The 19,937-nt window shown below is 39.1% G+C and overlaps 1 protein-coding gene across 1 annotated transcript; it reads left to right on the plus strand.

The window, feature by feature from the left end:
• The first annotated feature begins 17,443 nt into the window (after positions 1–17,443).
• LOC138890169 (spindle pole body component 110-like) lies at positions 17,444–18,073 on the plus strand. The gene has a single exon (XM_070173533.1). The coding sequence runs from the start codon at positions 17,444–17,446 to the stop codon at positions 18,071–18,073; it is 630 nt and encodes a 209-aa protein (XP_070029634.1).
• The last annotated feature ends 1,864 nt before the right edge of the window (positions 18,074–19,937 follow it).

The following is a 19,937-nucleotide window of genomic DNA, read 5'->3' on the forward strand; positions in this document are numbered from 1 at the left end:
TCATCCAAAGATGTCCTGACCTTGGCTGCTTCCGACCTCCAACGAGTAGCATACTCATGGAAAGTTTCAGTAGGTTTCTTCTTAAGATTCTGAATGTAGAAAACATCCGGTGCGTTCTCTGTATTGAACCTGAACCGATCAATGAAATCCAATGCCATACTTACCCAATTGGACTATTTCTTGGGATCTTGGCTGATGTACCAGGACAAAGCATCCCAGTAAGACTCCTCATAAAGACTCTCATTCAGATCTTTTCATCTTTTCCGACCCCAACAAGTTTGTCACAATAGGTGCTCAGATGGACTCTGGGGTCACCTGTGCCGTCAAACATCTCAAACTTGGGAGGTTTGTATCCCTCTGGCAGTTCTACACCAGCCTGTATGCATAGGTCTTCATAGTTCAAACCTTCTATTCCTTTGTCGCCTTCAACACCCTGATCTCGGCTTGTCAACTTCTTGAGTTCTTCAGCTATGCTTTTAATGAGCAGGTCTTTTTCAGACATTTATGGGGTTGCTTTGATGGTGCCAGGGACTTGGGTGTAATGATGGTCATTGGTGGAGTTTTGGGGATTAGGAATGGGTTCTGGTGTGGTTTAGGGAGTGTGGTAAGTGGTGGTTGGTGGGTACTGAATTGGTTGATGGTGATGTTGTGGCGGAGTTGGTATTGGCAATGGATTGAGATTTTGTGGTGGAGTTGCATATTGATTTGGTGCGGGTGGATTTTGTGGTTGTAGGCTTTGTGTGTTTCGGGGAGGTGTCAGGTTCTTTGTGTTCTGTTGGTTGATGTCGGGGACATTTAGGGTGAGTGATAAGTTTGCCAAGTTGCGAACCTACTCAAGTTCTCCTTGCAGTTCTAGTATCTTTTGTTCCAGTCCAAGACTAGATCATTTGGGGCCGGAGTACTACGGCCATCTGAGGTTTTTGCGTTCTCAACATTCTCCTTTCGGATACCACTTAAGTCGTCCATTTTTTGTTTTTCCTATGCCTTTTGTGCTGCTTGGAGGAGGAGGAGGTAGAGGGCCTTTAGATCTGGTATGATACGCTGATGAGGCTAGTATGAGTGAACCAACCTAAGGGGATGAGAATAATCAAAATAAGCAAAGACAAAAAGGTAACAAGTGAGTGAAGATTCTGAAATGTTTGCAGTATTTAAACACATATTGCGGAAATGTAAATTCGTGTCTTAATTTGGGAGTCTCGTTGTGCCCGAGGTAGGCCTAGCAACAAATAAATTTGGAGAACTTTAAATGCTAATAAATGCTTCATTTCATAATATAAACAAAATAGACGAATCCTAAAATGACACTAAGATAATAAGTCATTACTGGCACTTGGCCTTATTACATTTTAGGAAAGCAAATAAATCTAGCCTATTTGGTCCCGAAAGGACCTTCCCCAGATTTGATCTTCCTGACTCCATCATATAGGTCCCCTAGCTCGCGCAGACCCAACAACAAGTAGGCTCTGGCCAGATGTCCTCCTTCAGCTCCTTCAACGTTCTGGCAATCCTCGATCCTCTTTATGATTTACCTTCCAGCTCCACTATTCCTTGCTCCAGATATTCCAGTTTCCTGTTGGAAGTGACTTCCATCTTTTTCTATTCTTCAATATACCTCACATTCCTCTCATGTATTTCCCGATGCTCATTCGCAAAGTCGTGGACCCTCTTGCGCAACCTGTTGTATTTGACTTAAGCTTCAGCTTATTCGTCTATAATCCTATTCCTTCGATCGGCTCCTGGCATCACCATTTCTTTCAGATTGTCCTCCAACCATGCTGGGTAGAGAGGCTCACACCCTGCATGATACCTGTATGGCTCAACGATGTTCTTTGCCACAATGATTTTGCAGTGCCACATGTGCTGAGCTTGGCACTTGTAAGGGATGTCGTCGTCTTGAAAGTCTGCCCTGAAATAACTTATCTTGGCAACCCTTGGTATAACCTGTTTCCTGCCTTCTTACCTCATAACTCGAATAGCGACGTAAGGTATATTCCTCTCAACCCAATCAGCACCAGGTGTGGAACGTCCTTGGATCTGATGATTAATTCGTCTGTTGGGAACCATTCAAACATCCATTTCACATGTTCCTTGGCCAGATTGTCAAAGAACTCTACCTATTCTTTGGCACTTTCTGGCTGAGCAAACCTGTCTGGAATGTAAGTCATCCGCTTGGGGTGATGGAAGGCAATATGGTCGTTCCAAGCCCTTCGCAGAAATTCTTGACAATAGTCACCCTTTTGAAAATGTTCTAACAACCACAATTGCAGCAATAAGTTACAACCCTCGAAATGCTTGACCCCTCTTTCATAGTGCTCCAGAGCCTTGTGGATGTCGACTATGATCATGAGGACTATGTCTGTCCATTGATCCCTTCCATAAAAGTCTTGGCGACCATGGCCAACCTAGTGTGGATTTTTTCCCCTTTTATTGGGAATACTATCAGGCCCAAGAAGCATACAATGAACACGAACACTCTGCGGTGGATGTGGCCTAGAGAAGTGAGAGAGATCTCATCATGGTAGGTACGGTAGGACTTGCTATGGCCATACCTCTCATACAGATATTTGAAGGGTATGTAAGATTCCTTCAGGCATACCAGGTCAACATTCTTCTTCAACCCCATCATCTTTAAGAACCATTTACTAGTACGGTTCTTTGGCACCAATAACCCAGGACTATCCCAAGTCAACCCCGCAAGCCCTCCAATTTCTTCTAGAAGTGGTGTCATTTCTATGTCACCGTAACGGAACACAACCCTCTCACTGTCCCAGAACAAAGTGGCAGCCTCGATCAACTTGTTTTTGGCTCAATGTCTAACAGGGAAGGCAAGTTACCCAGGTACTTTCTTACATGTTTCTTGTCACTTGAGGAAAGGCCCCCCCACCAATCTAGCAGCAATGGTGGAATGTTCCTAGCCATACCGAAACTACGGACCTTGTGCTTCATTTTTTGCAAAACAAAAGGGTTAGGCCTTTCTCTCCCACTAGACTCGACTATTTATACATTCATGATTAGCATATTGGCATTTAGTTCTCCAAATTAATACACAGAACGTGGTTGTGTCCGTTGGAATTATGGAAACCCCGGTGGACTTTGGATAAGGCTTATCTTAAAGGATCATTATGTAGACAACATAATTGATCCGACTAGGTCTGACCATGATGCACACACAATTTCGATCAGAGTAAGGTTACTATGGGGGTTTAGACTGGTACCCTCGAGCAGACAACTTGAGGGGAAAAGGCACGGAACCATCGACTGCACCATTGATCGACTGGTTTTACCGCAAATAAGCCTTTCTGAATTTAAGGGTAATAAATAGAAGAGCGCAACCACTCATCAAGCGTTGCTATAGGATTTAATACGCACGAGTGGAATATGATGTGGAGCATGATATATACAGCAATAAATAACATGTAGTGAAGTATTTGCACGTAGGAAAAAATAAATACAATATTTAAATAATTGAAATATAGTTACGGAAAAGGAAAACAAAGAGACAAGTCAGTTTCGGGAATAAAAGAATCATAAATGCTTAAAAGAAAATAGACAGCTAAATCCAAATAAGGGGAAAGGTACGGGATAAAACATGCTTGGACTAATTCACAAAAGACAAGTTCGTTATGGTAAGAGCCTAAAGGTATCCCCAGCAGAGTCACCATGCTGTCACGCCCCCTTTTCCTTTCCCTCCGCGAGGAGAGAGAAAAGTCCGGGTTTTGACATTTATGGGGGGTAATAACTCATTTTGGGTATTTTGAAGAGTCGTCACCTAACGGATTATGGTGCGTTAGGGCACCTAGAGCGATTAACTCTTAGACTAGTTTGCATTACCAGAGATTTAGGGTAAGGGCTCGAAATAACCTTGAGGGGAAGGTGTTAGGCACCCCTCTCTGTCCACAATGGTGGGTCCCAGCCGAACTTATGCTTATGAATTAGTCCTTTATCAAATAAATAGTTAAACACATACTTGCAAATAAGGGCATTTTTTGGACATTGTATGACTCGAAGAATTTGAACAAGTTGCATATAAAGGAATAGGGTTTAAACATCGGGAATTGGGAAAGAGGGGTCCTAGGTTGGTTAGCCTATAGGATCACCCCACATAATGCCCGGTAAACACTCCTCAATGAGGGGCTACACGTGATATTAGCGCATAGTCATCACATCCTTTTCTACCCAAATCCCTCCCCTTGGTCATAGCCTAAAGCGTTCTAGCAACCTTGAAAATGTCCTATGTGTGCACTACCCGTCCCTTCCTTGTGGCCCTGGAGGTATTTTAGGACCTCTACTTTTGGACAGTTCTAGACCTTCCTAAAGTTTTAAAAGGATAAAAATCTAGGCGTCAATCAAGAATAAGTAGGATTGCATTTAAAGAGAACAAATTATAGGCTCATAGTCACCTCCACAAATAGAACAAGTAAATGCATGTCTTCAAACAACAGTCAGTATTTAAGAGAAAATCCTAGAACATGATATCTAGGTGAGCAAGGATTATGCAGTATTGACATAGGACAAAGTGTCAAAATCCTATTTGTCTTGCCTATTGATTTAAACCTGTTAAATCTGGATAGTTTTAATAACCAAGGAACAGTTTCAGAGTTGCAAAATTTAAATCGCCCTATAGGCTTGCCTAAACGCAGAACAGTGATACCCTAAGAGCATGACATCTACATTGATGCAGTAAAACAACGAACAGTTTTAAACGGATACTTGAGATTCTATAGACATATTTTCTAGTGGTAATAAATTAAGACAATGTTTGATTTAAAGGGAACTAACATGGATTAAACTGATTTGTTTAACTAAATTGATTTTATGTTCTATAGGCAGGATTTCTGATTTTAATTCATATAAGCATGGTATCTAATTATTAAGAGGTGATGTTGGAACTTATGGGCATGATTTCTAGTGAAACGAATGTAAATACACGTTATAACAGAAACTGAACTTAATCACTTTACACTCTATAAGCATGATATCTAATTATAAAGCCATTTAGATCCTATAGGCATGATTTCTAATTATAACGCCATTTAAATCCTATAGACATGATTTCTATTATTGTGAAAAGTAAAGCAAATATAGCAAGTGTATTAACACAATCCTATAGGCATGGTATCTACCCAAATTACCCAACAGATATAACTACCCACTCCTTTTTTACTAATCACCCTAATGTTGTTTACAAATAATTATTATAGACCACCTGAATAAATTACATAAACAGATAAAGAAAAAGAAGAAGTTAACTATAGGGAGCCTGAAGCAGGCCCCAAATGACTTCCCAAGCCTCCAATAGCCTCAAATGCGAAAGCTCCATAGACAATATCATGTCTAGGTGTGTCAGAGTTCCCTAAAGACCTCAACGATCTTAGGCAGTGCTCACACCTAGACTTTTCTCAAAACAAGAACTGATATAAGTGCAGTTTGGAAAGGCCAACTCTAACATGCTAGAGTTCAGAGAAATCTCAAGGATCTCAAGGCAGTACACATGCTAGAGGGGCAGAACCTAACATTCTAGGAGTAGTGTGAGAGTACTTGACATAGTTTTGTTTTGAAAATAGTACAGAGATGACTTCAAAAGTAGAAAAGTTTTTCAGAAACAAGAACAACTTAGTGGTAAAAGACAGTTTGAGAAGAGTGCCAAAACAACAGATAATCAGTTGGTCATAAGAAATGTCACACCCCCTTTTCCCTCCCCTTTTTGATTGGGGAAGAGGTCCGGGTTTCGATATTCACGGGGTGTAATGACTCATTCCTTTTGGGAATTGGGTATTTGAAGAGTCGCCACCTAACGAATTATGGTGCTTTAGGGAACCTAGAGCGATTAACTCTTGGGTTGGTTTGCATTACCAGAGATTAGGGTAAAGGATCGAAGTAAACTCGAGGGAAAGGTGTTAGGCACCCCTCTTGGTCCACAACTGTGGGTCCCGACCGAACTTATATTCACAAATTAGTCCATATAAGCAGTTGAATCAAATAAGTTGCGAGTAAAGCACAATGCGAGTAAAGGTTTGAACAAGTTGTAAAACAAAGGTTTAAAGAGAGGTTTTGGTAAAGAGGGTTCCTAGGTTGGTTATCCTATAGGATCACCCCACGCAATGTCCGGTAAACAGTCCTAAATGAGGGGCTACACGTGACATTAATGCGTAGTCATCATATCCCATATCTACCCTTCCCATACCCTTATTGGTCATGCAAAGCGAGTGTTTGGTTAATGATTCATATTGCGTGTGCTATCCGTCCCTTCTTAATGGTCCTGGAGGGAGTTAGGACCTTTACCTATAGGTAGTTCTTGGCGTACCCCTAAGGTTTAGAAAGGTGAAAATTCTAAGGCGACAGTCAAAATATTTCGGACTTTCACACATAATGGGAGCAATTAAGAGGCTCAGAGTTTCCTCCTCAAACAAACACACAAGCAACACGACTTAAACATAGTTAAGGTCTTTTATTAATCGATGTCCTAAAGCAGGATATCTAAATGAATATGCAGAAATAGACAAAACTTTTTAGACTCAGAAGTTACACCCTAGTAGTTGCCTAGGGAATCTTTTTAAAAGCCTGTTAGGATCAGAAACGATAAGCGACAGAGCCAGTTTCAAAGAAATGCAATTTTTGAAAATGCCCTAAAGGCTTGCCTATATGCAGAATACTGGTGTTTGTATTAATGCAGAAACAAACAGATTTTGAAATATACTCCTTAACCTATAGGCATGATATATAATAAGATTGAGGTTGTTTGAAAGAACTTGTTTCAGAAAACGCTTAATGCTTGATAAGACTAACTCAGAAATGAACTAGGCGTGATTAAGCTGATTATTAGACTAAATTAGACAGAATTGCGAGTAGAGATATTTATAGGCATGATATCTAGGCGTATTACTGATGGTTAACGATTTGCAGGCATAAAAAACATACATAAATACTCGTTATAACTGAAATTGGAATTAAGTCCTATAGGCATGGTGTTTATTATTAAACTGATTTAAGACCTGATTATTTGGAACCTATATGCATGGTTTCTAAACATGACAGAATGTAAAACCTTATAGACATGGTTTTTACTTGAAGAGCAAACAAATTTAAAAGTGAAATCCTATTGGCATGATTTCTATTAGGTAAAGCAATCAGATTCAAAAGAGTAAAGTCCTATGAACATGTTTTCTATTGAATAGAGCAGATAGACTTTAAAAGCAAGGTCCTAAGAGCAGGATTTCTAACCGTTTTACCCCATAAAGTATGCACCTACCCCCCTTTTTACTAAATACACCATGTGAGCATGTGATTTTTGCTCTATACGAAATACTCCTATAAAATCCCAAGAAAATAGATTTTTTCTTAATTATTTGCCATTTTTAGGAATTTTTGTAGAATTTTATTAATTGTTTGCATTTCTGTGCACGTTTAATTTTATTAAAAATCATGAAAAAATGCCAAAATATCATGCATCGCACTTAGGCTTGTTTTTACATTTTTAAGATTAATTAGTTAATTATTTGCTTTCTTAACAATAAAAGACACAAAATGGCCCATTTTTACATTTTTTTGAATTATTGATTTTTCTCTTTTAAATTAGAATTAAGTGACTTTTATAATTTTTGTAATTAGGTATTTGGTTTAATTTTACAAACAATGCATGATTTCATTTAATGTTGGTAGATATGAGGATGATATTCTTTGTGACATAATACCTATGCAAGCTTGTCATATCTTACTGGGTCGTCCTTCGCAGTATGACAGGAATGTTTTCATAATGGAAGAAAGAATAGATATTCTCTTTAAATAAATGGCAGGAAATTTACTCTTGGACCTTTATCTCCTTCTCAAGTGTTTGAAGATCAAAAGAGATTAAGGGAAACAATGGGAAAACCAAGGGGAGGGATAAAAAGTGAGCTTGAGGAAAAAGAAAAGAAAGGAGGCCAAGAATTATAAAAAAAAGAAGAGATGGCCGAGAGAAAGAGAGAGAGGGCAGCAATTCGAGAGAAGAGATAAAAAAGGGTTTGAATGAAAAAATAGACAGTCTTGGTGATAGGAAAGAGGTTAAGGAAAGAAAAAAAAGAGAGTTTCTATATAAAAGACAAAGAGTATTTAAATGCAAGAAAAGAGGGGCTTCCCATAATACTACTTACTTACAAAGAGGCTTTGATTAATTCTGAGTTGCTAACTTCTTCTTTGCCAAGTAGTATTTCTTCTCTTTTGCAGAATTTTGAAGATGTCTTTCCAGAAGATATTTCTAATGGATTGCCACCTTTACGTGGCATTAAGCATCAAATTGATTTTGTACCTGGATCACAAATCCCAAATAGGCCAGCCTATAGGAGTAATCCAGAAGAGATAAAAGAACTTCAAAGGCAAGTTGAGGAGTTGCTTGAGAAAGGCTTTGTGAGAGAAAGCATGAGCCCTTGCTCTGTTCCCGTCCTATTGGTACCAAAAAAGGATGGAACTTGGAGGATGTGCGTGGATTGTAGAGCAATCAACAAGATTACGGTAAAGTATCGCCACCCTATTCCTCGTCTTGACGACATGTTAGATCAATTACATGGATCCAAAATCTTTTCTAAAATTGATCTAAAAAGTGGTTACCATCAGATTCGAATGAATCCTGGAGATGAATGGAAAACTGCTTTTAAGACCAAATATGGGCTTTATGAGTGGTTAGTTATGCCTTTCGGCTTGACTAATGCACCTAGCACTTTCATGAGATTAATGAATCATGTTTTTAAGGATTTTCATGGAAAATTTGTTGTGGTGTACTTCGATGATATCTTGGTCTTTTCTAACACTTTAGAAGAGCATGTAGAACACCTAAAACAAGTTTTTGAAGTTCTTAGAAAGCAATTTTTATTTGCTAATCTTAAAAAGTGTACTTTTTATGTGGATCGTGTGATTTTCTTGGGTTTTGTAGTTAGTTCTAAAGGAGTTGAGGTTGATGAAGAGAAAATCAAAGCAATAAAAGAATGGCCTAAACCTAAGAGTGTAACTGAAGTTAGGAGTTTTCATGGACTTGCTAGTTTTTATAGGAGGTTTGTGAGAGACTTTAGTACCATTGCTTCTCCTTTAACTGAAGTTATTAAAAAGGATAAGATTTTTAAATGGGGAAAAGAACAAGATGATGCTTTTAACTTGTTGAAAGAAAAGTTATGTTCTGCTCCATTGTTACAATTGCCTGATTTTTCTAAATCTTTTGAAATTGAATGTGATGCTTCGGGCAAAGGAATAGGTGCTGTTTTGATGCAAGATTCTAAACCTATTGCCTACTTTAGTGAAAAGTTAAGTGGAGCCACATTGAACTATTCCACTTATGACAAAGAGCTATATGCTTTGGTAAGGGCTTTAGCCACATGGCAACATTACTTGTGGCCAAGAGAGTTTGTCATTAAAACTGATCATGAATCCTTGAAATACTTGAAGAGTCAAGGTAAGCTTAGTAGAAGGCATGCTAAGTGGGTTGAATTCATTGAAACGTTTCCTTATGTAATTTCTTACAAACAAGGGAAAGAAAATGTTGTTGCTGATGCACTTTCAAGGAGGTATGTCTTAGTTTCTACCCTGACTTCTAAATTAATGGGTTTTGATCAAATCAAGGGACTTTATGCTAATGATGTTGATTTTGGCAAAATTTTTGCAGATTGTAAGTTGAGTCCTTTTGAGAGGTTTAACCTCCAAGATGGCTTTCTCTTTAAGGAAAATAAGTTGTGTATTCCTAATTGCTCTTTACGTGAAGTATTTGTAAGGGAAGCACATTGTGGAGGGCTTATGGGACACTTTGGAGTCCCAAAGACACTAGACATACTGGCCGAAAATTTCTTTTGGCCTGGAATGAGAAAAGATGTTGAAAGAATGTGCGCACAGTGTTTGGAATGTAAACAAGCTAAATCTAAAGTGTTACCACATGGTCTTTACGCGCCATTACCTGTTCCTACTTCACCTTGGATTGATATTTCTATGGATTTTGTGTTAGGTCTGCCTAGAATAGGGTATGGTAAGGATAGTATATTTGTTGTGGTAGATAGGTTCTCCAAGATGGCTCGTTTTATTCCTTGTTTAAAGACTAATGATGCTTCACATGTTGCTGATCTTTTTGTAAAAGAGGTTGTCAAATTGCATGGTATACCTAGAACTATTATTAATGATAGAGATGCTAAGTTTTTGAGCCACTTTTGGCATGTATTTTGGGGGAATTTAGGCACTAAATTATTGTTTTCTACTTCTTGTCACCCACAAACTGATGGACAAACTGAAGTAGTTAATAGAACCTTAGGAAACATGTTGAGGGCTGTTTTGAAAGGTAAATTATCTTCATGGGAAGATCACTTGCCTATGATTGAATTTGCTTACAATAGAATAATTCATTCTTCTATAGGTATGTCTCCTTTTGAGGTTGTTTATAGCTTTAATCCCTTTAATCCACTTGATTTATTACCATTACCTACTAATAATATTGTTAATCTTGATGGCAGGACAAAGGCTGAGATGATGAAAAAAATTCACGAGCAAACAAGGCTTGCAATTGAGAAGAAAAATAAGCAAACTTCCTTGAGAAAGAATAAGGGTCGAAAACAAGTTATTTTTAAACCTGGAGATTTAGTTTGGGTTCACGTTAGAAAGGAGAGATTTCCTTCCAAAAGGTTGTCAAAGCTGCATCCTAGAGGAGATGGTCCATTTCAAGTCCTTGAAAGGATTGGAGACAATGCTTACAAGCTGGACCTTCCTGGTGAGTTTTAAGTAAGTTCTACATTCAATGTTGCTGACTTGTCTTTATTTGACGTAGGATCGAATTCGGGGACGAATTCTTTTCAAGAAGAGGGGAATGATAACATCACTGATAAGGAGATCACTGATAAGGAGGATAGAGTTTTGGAAGCTCCAAGAAGGCCATTTACAAGATCTCAAGCTAAAGAATTGCAGACTAAGGTTGCTGGACTTCAATGGCAAATAAAGAAGCTTCTAACTATAGAGGAAGAGTTCAAGCCCAAAGGAGAAAAATTACCTAAGTTTTACAATTATTTGGTGGCTCAAATTGAAGTCCAAGAGAAGGAAGATTGGGTCACTCAAATCAGCCCTTGAAGTCCACCAAATGGGGTCAAAATGAGCTTAAAAGAGGTCCAAAAGGGGGTGTTTCAAAAGGAGCCCAATTGGAGTCCAAACCAATGGCCCAAACTAGTTGTTTTAAGGCCCAAATCTGCCCCAAAGGGTCTTGGCCGCCCCCACCTAATTTTAATGACTTTTCTTACTCTTTAGCAACCACCCTACCTAATTGTAATGACTTTGTATGCCTTAGCAACCACCCTACCTAATTTTAAGGACTTTTATGCCTTAGTACTCCTATAAATAGGGAGTTCTTCTCATTCATAAGACACTACATTATTGATTAAGTATATCATACTTTGAGAGTTCTTTTGAACCTTTGTTACTTGTGCTTTGAGATTTATCTATCAACCTTTACTAGTACATAGTTCAAGATAGTAATATTACTTCTCTTTTGTGATTTTGATTCCTTTGTGGTATTCTTAGAATGCGATTAATACTAGTTATTAATTATTGTCTCAAGTTACTCGAAAAACGGTCAAGATCCGAATCTATTGTTTTGATTTGCTTTTAAGTAAAGGCGTTTGATTTCTTCTACAAATCAAGACGTTGTTACTTTGATCTTGTCAAGGCTATAGAACTTGCGTTCTTGGAAGTTCTTGGAAATTCTTTCCTTGAATTTTCCCATATCCTTTATTTTCATCTCTTTAATTCTAGTTGTTCAATTCCTTGTTGTTATTGCTTCCGCATTTACTTCTCAAATTCTTAGTATAGTTTGGATTCCCGACCAAGTTGCTATCACCGGTCCAACCCCCCATTAACCAAACGACCCTGTTTCATAGGCCACAAATCACAACCGTTGGATCTTTATGATCCAATGGCTCAGAACTAGCTAGTCAATTTATATTTAATTGTCCAAACAGATTGCCCCTAACACCAAAGAATCATCACTATCTCTCATCTCTCCCGAATACTAAACCCTAGCCGCCCTCTCACCCCTCGCCGGCTCCGCCCTATTCCGCCATGATCCGCCGACCGGAAATCGCCTCACAGCGGCGAACCACCACCAATCTCCTCCAAATTAACACCCTGTAACCCCTACAACCTCCTCATTCCAAATCTCCAATCCTTTTCCTTCGAATCACTGCCGAGTTGTTCGAATCTTGGATCGAAATCACGGCCAAAACCCTATCTATTCCAAATGGCTCCAAATTAACACCACATAACCCCCGTAACCTCCTCATTCCAAATCCCCAATCTATTTCTTTCGAATCACTCTCAAACACCTAGAATCTCAAATCTAAGTTTACAAACTAATTTAGGGTAAATTCTAGGTCTCCTTTGCAAATTGCATCTTTACTTTGTTTGGATTACTGTTTAGGCATATTAATTTGTTTAAGGTTTTAGATTGTAGCCATTTGTTTATCTTGGGTATTTTTGATTCGAACTGCTGATCCTTTCTAGGTTTGTCCTTGTTTGCCTTGATTTGTATATCAATTGAAACTTTAGGGACTAAATTGAACCTAAAAGTTTAGGATAGAATTGAAATTGGTGGTAATTCAAAGGGTAAAAATGGATTTCCACTTAGGCTAAAAAATCAGAAGCTTCCTAGAAAATGTACAGCAATCCTAGCACTCATTAGCATTATTATCTGCAAAAAAAGTTCCATTTCCAGATTTTAGAAAACCTTAGAAAGATATCCAAAAACTTTCCTCTTTTGGTTCACAAGATGAAAATGGTTTGAAATAGAAAGTTTTCTTGGTTATTTAGCTGGTTATTTCTGGTTTCAAGTTGCTGGTCTTGGGTCTAAAATTCTGGGGTTTTGGTTGTTGTTGTTTCTCTCCTGTTGCTGCTCCATTTTTGTTTAAAGTTTTAGCCAGCTTTTGCACCTTTTAGTTGCTGGTTTGTGTTGTTATTTGTGCAAAGTACTGAACTTCACCTTTCTTCATGTAATATTTTTTTGTTAAAAGATATGAGATCAATTATATATAATTGGTGTTTGTGCAAATGAATGTCTCTTTCATGATAGTTTTTAGCATGTATGACATGAATGTGGTTAAGCTTTGAATATGTCAGTTTAAACTTTGAGCGTGAACAACCTAGTCCATATTTGAATGCCTTATAAGTTTCATTTCTGCAAAGTTATCCTCGTTTATGCCCATAGCCAGATCTTCTAGTCATTAAAACTGATTGTGAGGTTTTGATGTCAGGTTTCTTGCCCTTATTTGAGTAAACAACTTCCCCTTTATCTAATTCCTTTTATTTTTTCTTTTATCTATTTGGTTGTAAGCTGATGCCTACAGATTTGGCTACTAATTGGCCAAATCAGCAGGTTCAAAAGCTTGGAAATGGGATAAGGCAGCTGTGGACAAATCATGGTCAAAAGAGGCTCAGATCCTTCATAAGATGGAAGATGTAATAGTTTTAGCCTTAAATATAGTTAGGTTATGTATTAAGTCCTGATGTAAGGTATTGATTTTGGAAGATGTTTATTTTTGGAAGATTGTAATTAACTAGGTATTTTTGATTCATATACTGGGATTCAAAACAGCTATGTTAGGAGTCTGATTATATTGTTGTTATATTTTAAATAGTAGTGATGCAATGGACCAAGTTATGAGCCCACTCTGTAAAAACGACAGGGCTATTATTCGTTTAACGTGGGCTGAATCTGAGGCCCATATAAAAGCCAAATGAATCTGGGCTTAGGCTGTTAGGCCTGAGCCCTAAGCCCAAAATTTAGATCCAGTTGTAGAAGTCCTCTTTAATTATAGTTCATAGAGTAAATACATGTTGTTTTTGCAATTCATGTGGTTAATTTTCAAATTAGAATTGTGTTTGACTTTTGAATACTTGTTTTGCTTAGAAGCAAACTGAGATATAATTTTTAAACGTACAACTAGTTAAAAATGCAAAGGCAGATAAGTCTAGCTAGAAAACACATAGCAACTGGGCCCGCCTAGATTTTAGCCCAATGTGGGCCGTTTGGTTCAGATTCATCATGATATCCTGAAGTCTTTTGACTTCTGGGCCAAATCGTGAGCCCAATTACAGCTTTCAAAGCTGGATTGTTTAAGTAGTGAGCCAGTATTGGCCCAAGGCAATTGTTCAAGAGTAATTCGAGAGCTTAGCTTTAAATTAAGGAAAGTTTTCTTAGTTTGAACTTTAACTAGGACCTTTAGCTTTATTTAACTAAAATGCAACTCTCTTAGTTAAAATAAATTGAGTCATGTCATGCCAAACCAACCGTGATCGTGGCCCTAAAAAAAGTTAGACCAAGAGCTAACCCTTATAGAAAAAGATTCGCGGTGTGCCATAAATTAAATCATCCATGGCCCTCACAAAAGTTTCTATTTAAATTGAACCTCCGTAGTTACTTTAGGCGTGTTCTTTAAATAATTCATCATAACTACGGGTACGGTTCCGGTAACGTAGTTGTAATTTTTAATTATTAAAATTCAGGTGTACATTTCATGTGACCCAATTTCAATCTTTAACAATGTTAAATAAATCGTGTTGCAAACCACGGGTGCATTTCATGTAGCGTGGTTTATGACGCGTTTTAAATAGCATTGAATCCTCCTAAAAACAATTAAAAGCGGTTATAAAGCTAAAAATGTACCATAGGTTAAAACATGTAATTAATCAGATAATTTGGCCAATTATTAATAGTTAAGTGACCGTGCTTGAACCACGGATCCCGGGAATGCCTAACACCTTCTCCCGGGTTAACAAAATTTCTTACGTAGAATTTCTGGTTCACAGACTTTTAAATAAAGTCAAAATTTCCTCGATTTGGGATTTAAAATAAACCTGTGACTTGGGACACCAAATAAACTATTCCAAGTGGCGACTCTAATATTAAATAAATAATCTCATTTTGAATAATGTCACTTTATTTGGAAAAACTCCCTTATATACCCATTGAGGTGTAAAAAGGAGGTGTTACAGCTCTGGCGACTCCGCTGGGGAAAACAATCCCAGAAGTTTTGGTTCTGGCTTTAAGAATTCGAGCTTAGGATGACTGTTATATTTGGCTTTATTTAATATCTGATTATTACATGTTTGAGCCTAATGTGCTAAATGTTGCTTTTTACCGCTTTGATATTGATTGAATTGTATATATAAATTGTTACGAAACCCTCTTCCCTCCGAGTCTTCTAAATCATCTGGGAAGTGTGCACTTCGTGTAACTTCTTTTCTGTTAGAGTCATATCCCAATTTTAGAACAAAGTTCAGACAAGTTGCAAAACCGGTGAAGCTTCTATATTCCCGGTACCCTGCCCTCCTGGATCGAGCTGTCCGCTCAGGTAAGCCGGGTCTAGAACAACACACCCAGGTTTTTAAACCTAGTATAACATAGCCTCATACCGGATCTCTAGTAGGAACGCTTGTTTGCATCACATGCATTTGAATTTGGGGACTCAACACAGGGGTTGGGTCCGTCTAGGACAGGTGCACCCGAACTCAAAAGACCATCCTAATGGATTTTACTTGCTACTTGTACATTTATTTGCTTTGGATTGCATGTTGACCGGCTTATAGAATAAGGGAGAAAAATTAGAAAAGTCAAATTGAGGTATGAGAGAGATAATTACCCATCTTTAGAGAATCTAGTGCCCAAATATACCAAAACTCTGCCAAATATTTTGAAAAAAAAAGGAAGGGAAAATGGTTTCAAAACATTTCGTGTCTTTTTATTATGTCAACACTGTCCGAACTACGCAAGTTTGATTCTCACCGGATGTGGGATACGTAGGCAACCCTGACCGGGTCCAACTCTATTTTTGCAAACAATAACCAAACAAATGTTGTTGTTTTGTCTTAAATAAGTTAGGTAGTGTCGTTCTTGGCTAAATAGCCAAAATATCCACAAAAGGGCGCCGAAAGGCTGTTTTTGCAAGAATAGCCACCTATGGCTCCTTTTTCAAATTTTGGACGATTAGCAAACACAACCCTAAAATCTTCTTTCCTGAGGTGCTAAAGGGACGTATTTGCAAAGGTAGTTTTTTTTGTTTTGGAATGAAAATCTTTGAAAAACTGATAATTTTCTTTTGAGTCAAAATAAATCGTGGTCTTTTAACCAATCACTCTAAATAAATGTGTAGGATGAGCACTATTGAAAATGAACCTTTCACAGTCCTCGAAGAAATCCCATTAGAATTCCATATGTGGTGGAATGACTTAGGGAAAGTCAGCAGAGATACTGTGGTAAACGCTTTGGGCGGTCTTGTTGGTCTTGTGATAATTAAACGAGGTTGGATATAATTGAGGCTCTAATACCTTTTTGGGACCCGACACATAACGTGTTCCATTTTTTTGATTTTGAGCTAACCCCAACGCTTGAAGAAATAGCGGGCTATGCCGGTCTTAGTGGGAATCTCATAAGTCGGTACCCAATGGCACCAAGAGCGGTGACTCCTTCTGGACCTTCTCAGTATCATTCGGGAGATTAAAGATGGAAATCTATCTGAGGGATTTTGCACATTCTACTTCTTGTACAGGCATTATGGGTATCCCCACGGTTTTGAGACCCCAGATACTGGCTTAACTCATTCATTGAACACAATAAATGGGAAGCACATCAAGGACTGGCTTTTATAGTGGCATTCCTGGGTGTCTTAATCTGCCCAAGAAAGGACGGAAATATAGAGTTGGGACTCGTGGGAATAGCCGACTTCATGACTAAAAAGGCTAATGGCACCATTGTACCAATGATCCTGTCGGAGATTTATCGAGCTCTAACCGTTTCCCGAGCGGGTGCAAAATTCTTTGAGGGTTGTAACATGCTTCTATAGCTTTGGATGGAAGAACACCTTTGCCATCGTTTGGGATACATGAACTATGGTATGATCGGTCTTAACTGCATTAAAGAACATGAAAACCGGGTGATGGGTCATGAGTTTCTGGAAGGTACAGAGGCGTGGTTCGACATTTGAGTTCCCCGACATCAAGCAAAATTGAGTGGACATTTGGTTGGCTCCTAGTCACTGAAGTCATTTACGTGTCAACCGAGGTGTGTTTTCTTCTATTGATGGGTCTTTGGAGTATTCAACCATATGCCCCACACAGGATTCTGCGCTAGCTAGGCCGGTACCAAACTATCCCCCATGATGAAGATTTGTCCAAAGGTGAATTAGAGCCTAGTTACACGGCTTGGTACGGTAAAAGGTTTCCAGTTCATCAAGAGCCTGAACGGCCCGCCAAGAGGCCCATGTCCAGCAATTCACTGATGGAGCGTAAGAGCAATGGGATTGGTTGGCAAAAGAGGCAAGCTACAGGGCCAAGATAAGCAAATTGGAGGGACAAATTAGGGATCTCAAATTTGATAGTAGTTTACAGGTTGCTGCCGATGAAGAGGAAAAGAAGAAGTTAGCCCAAGAAAACAGAGCCCTTTGAGCCCAGATCCAAAAAAATGAAGATAGCTGCTGAGAATCAGGAAAGGAGCCGAACGGACGAAAGACTCATAAATGGTCTTAGGAGGAAAATATCTAAGTGCGAGGATGATTTGGAAAAATCTGAGGGTAGTTTGGTAAGAGCCCGAGCACAGTTGGCAAAAAATGCAGAGGGACGAACGGAGTTTGTCCGACAATTGAAAAGAAAATATGATGGAGAAGTCACAAACTTGAAGAAAAAGCTAACCACCCTCGAGAATGAGATGTCCAAACAAAAAAAGAGCTTTAAAATAGAGAGGGAACATTGTTATGACTTAATGTCACAGCTAGAGGAAGATATGCAACAGTTGCAGGGCCAAAGCCATCACGACACCCAAGTACTAGAAGCTAGGTCTCAACAAATCGGATGCTTGCTCCAAGAGAAGGGTATTATTAGGGAAAGGGTTAGAGCAATTGCTAACTACATTGTCATGAAATGCCATGAATGTGAAGACATGACTAGAACCACCTTCTTCGCCGCAGTGATGACCTTTGTTCGCCAAATAATGAGTGACCTGGATCGTCTCCAAGGGGATCTTGCACATAGGCCCGCGACGAGACTGACTGATGTCCCACAGCCCCCTGGAGTAGAAGCACTTATGTATTCTTGATATTCATTTTGAGTCTGCATTTCAAATTCCAGTTTTAGAGTCTGTTTCGAGTCTGTCTTTTTTCAATTCCTAGAAAAGTATGATAGAGTCATTTGTAATAGAAAAGATTGGGAGTTTTTATGAAATTTGAGGAAAAACCAAAAATTGTGTTTATTTATTTAATGCATTTATTCCTTGAACTACGTGATGATCTAATTCATGCGGCGTCGTGATATGTAGGCAATCCTCATCGGATCCGATCATGATTTTTGTAAATAACTCAAATAAAAGAGAAAATATGGAAAAGAGAAAACCAAAAAAAAAACAAAAAGAAAAGAGAGAAAACAAGGAAAAGAGAATGAGAACAAGAAGGAAAATAAGAATGCAAAAGAGACCAAGAGAAAGATCGGGGAGATAAACAAAAGATGGGATGAGACATGCAATCGTTGCAAAACATGTGGAAACACATTTAACTGTATAGGTGCATCACACCCCCAATGTGCGATTCCCTATGTGTTAATTGCTTCAAACCAACCGGTTTGCTGTCTACTGTTGAGTATAAGTTCTGTTTTAAGGTGGTTGGTTTGTGGTAACCTGGCTTCACACCCGTACTTTACAAGATCTAAAGGGCAATGTAGAAATGTCATCAGAAGGTCATCCACTAACAATTCCTATCCCAGAGGATAACCCGCTATCGGTTATCCCAACCTTAGAGTCAGCGGCTGCTGAAGAGAACATGGCACTACGCCTCCACGTGCTAGAAATGTGGGACGCCTGGTCCAACGATAGAGAGCCGCCAAGTTCCATACCTAGTTTCCGAGCTACTTCCTAGAGCAAGTTGAAATTCCAACGTCCTAATAAGTTACCCGAATACCCCACTTGGATACCCCACCATCTCAGCTCACTTCGTCGGAACACCTTCTGAGGTTCGCCCCAAGGTGGTTTCTGGAGTGGCCTCTAACATATTTACCGCACCACCAAACTCGACTCCGGTACATCCAACTATGCCCAGGAAAAGTTTTGATCCATCATCCTTCACTTTCCAAGTACCATCTTTTCCACCAGACCCTACCCAGTTCACCACCAATTCTTACCCTTAACAACCCCGGTACGAGTTTACCGCGGGACAAGAGAAGGCTGCAAAGAACCCCGAGCAAGAGGAAATCACTTGGAAAATGAGGAGCATGGAATAGAGCCTCAAGAATATACAAGGCTTAAGCGGCCAAAAGAGCGTATTCTACGCTGATCTATGTATGTTCCCGCATGTGCATTTGACCTCGGCTTCAAGACCCCCAAGTTCGAAAAGTATGACGGGCACGAGGATCCCATAGCCCACCCCATGAGATATTGCAATCAATTAAGAGGGGAAGGCGAAAAAGAAGAACTCTTAATGGCTTATTTCGGAGAGAGTCTAGTTGGCATTGCATCTGAGTGGTACATGGATCAAGACATATCTCCCTGGCACATATGGGACGATTTGGCTCGAGATTTTGTCAAGCAGTTTCAGTACAACATAAACATAGCTCCCGACAGGAATTCCCTATCAAATCTCAAAAAGAAGTTGTCAGAAAGTTTTCCAGAATATGCTGTTAAACGGCACGAACAAGCGGCCAGGGTCAAGACCCCGATGGATGGACTGAAATGGTCAATGTTTTTCTACAATCCCAAGAAGCTGACTACTTCAGAATATGATGTCTACAATAGAAACGCCGTTTGCTGAGGCTATAAGAGCTATGTCCCAAGCAATCCAAAGTGGGTCAGGTGGTGTAGCAAACAGAAAGAAGAAAGAAGAGGTGGCGATGGAAGCCTCATGTCTGAGAAGCCCCCGTCCACCCAGAGGTTACTTCCCTCCAGGCATCCCACAACATTATTATCCTCATCAGGA

The sequence above is a fragment of the Nicotiana sylvestris genome, chromosome 4 (genome assembly GCF_000393655.2).
Source record: "Nicotiana sylvestris chromosome 4, ASM39365v2, whole genome shotgun sequence".
NCBI classification, from domain to species: domain Eukaryota; kingdom Viridiplantae; phylum Streptophyta; class Magnoliopsida; order Solanales; family Solanaceae; genus Nicotiana; species Nicotiana sylvestris.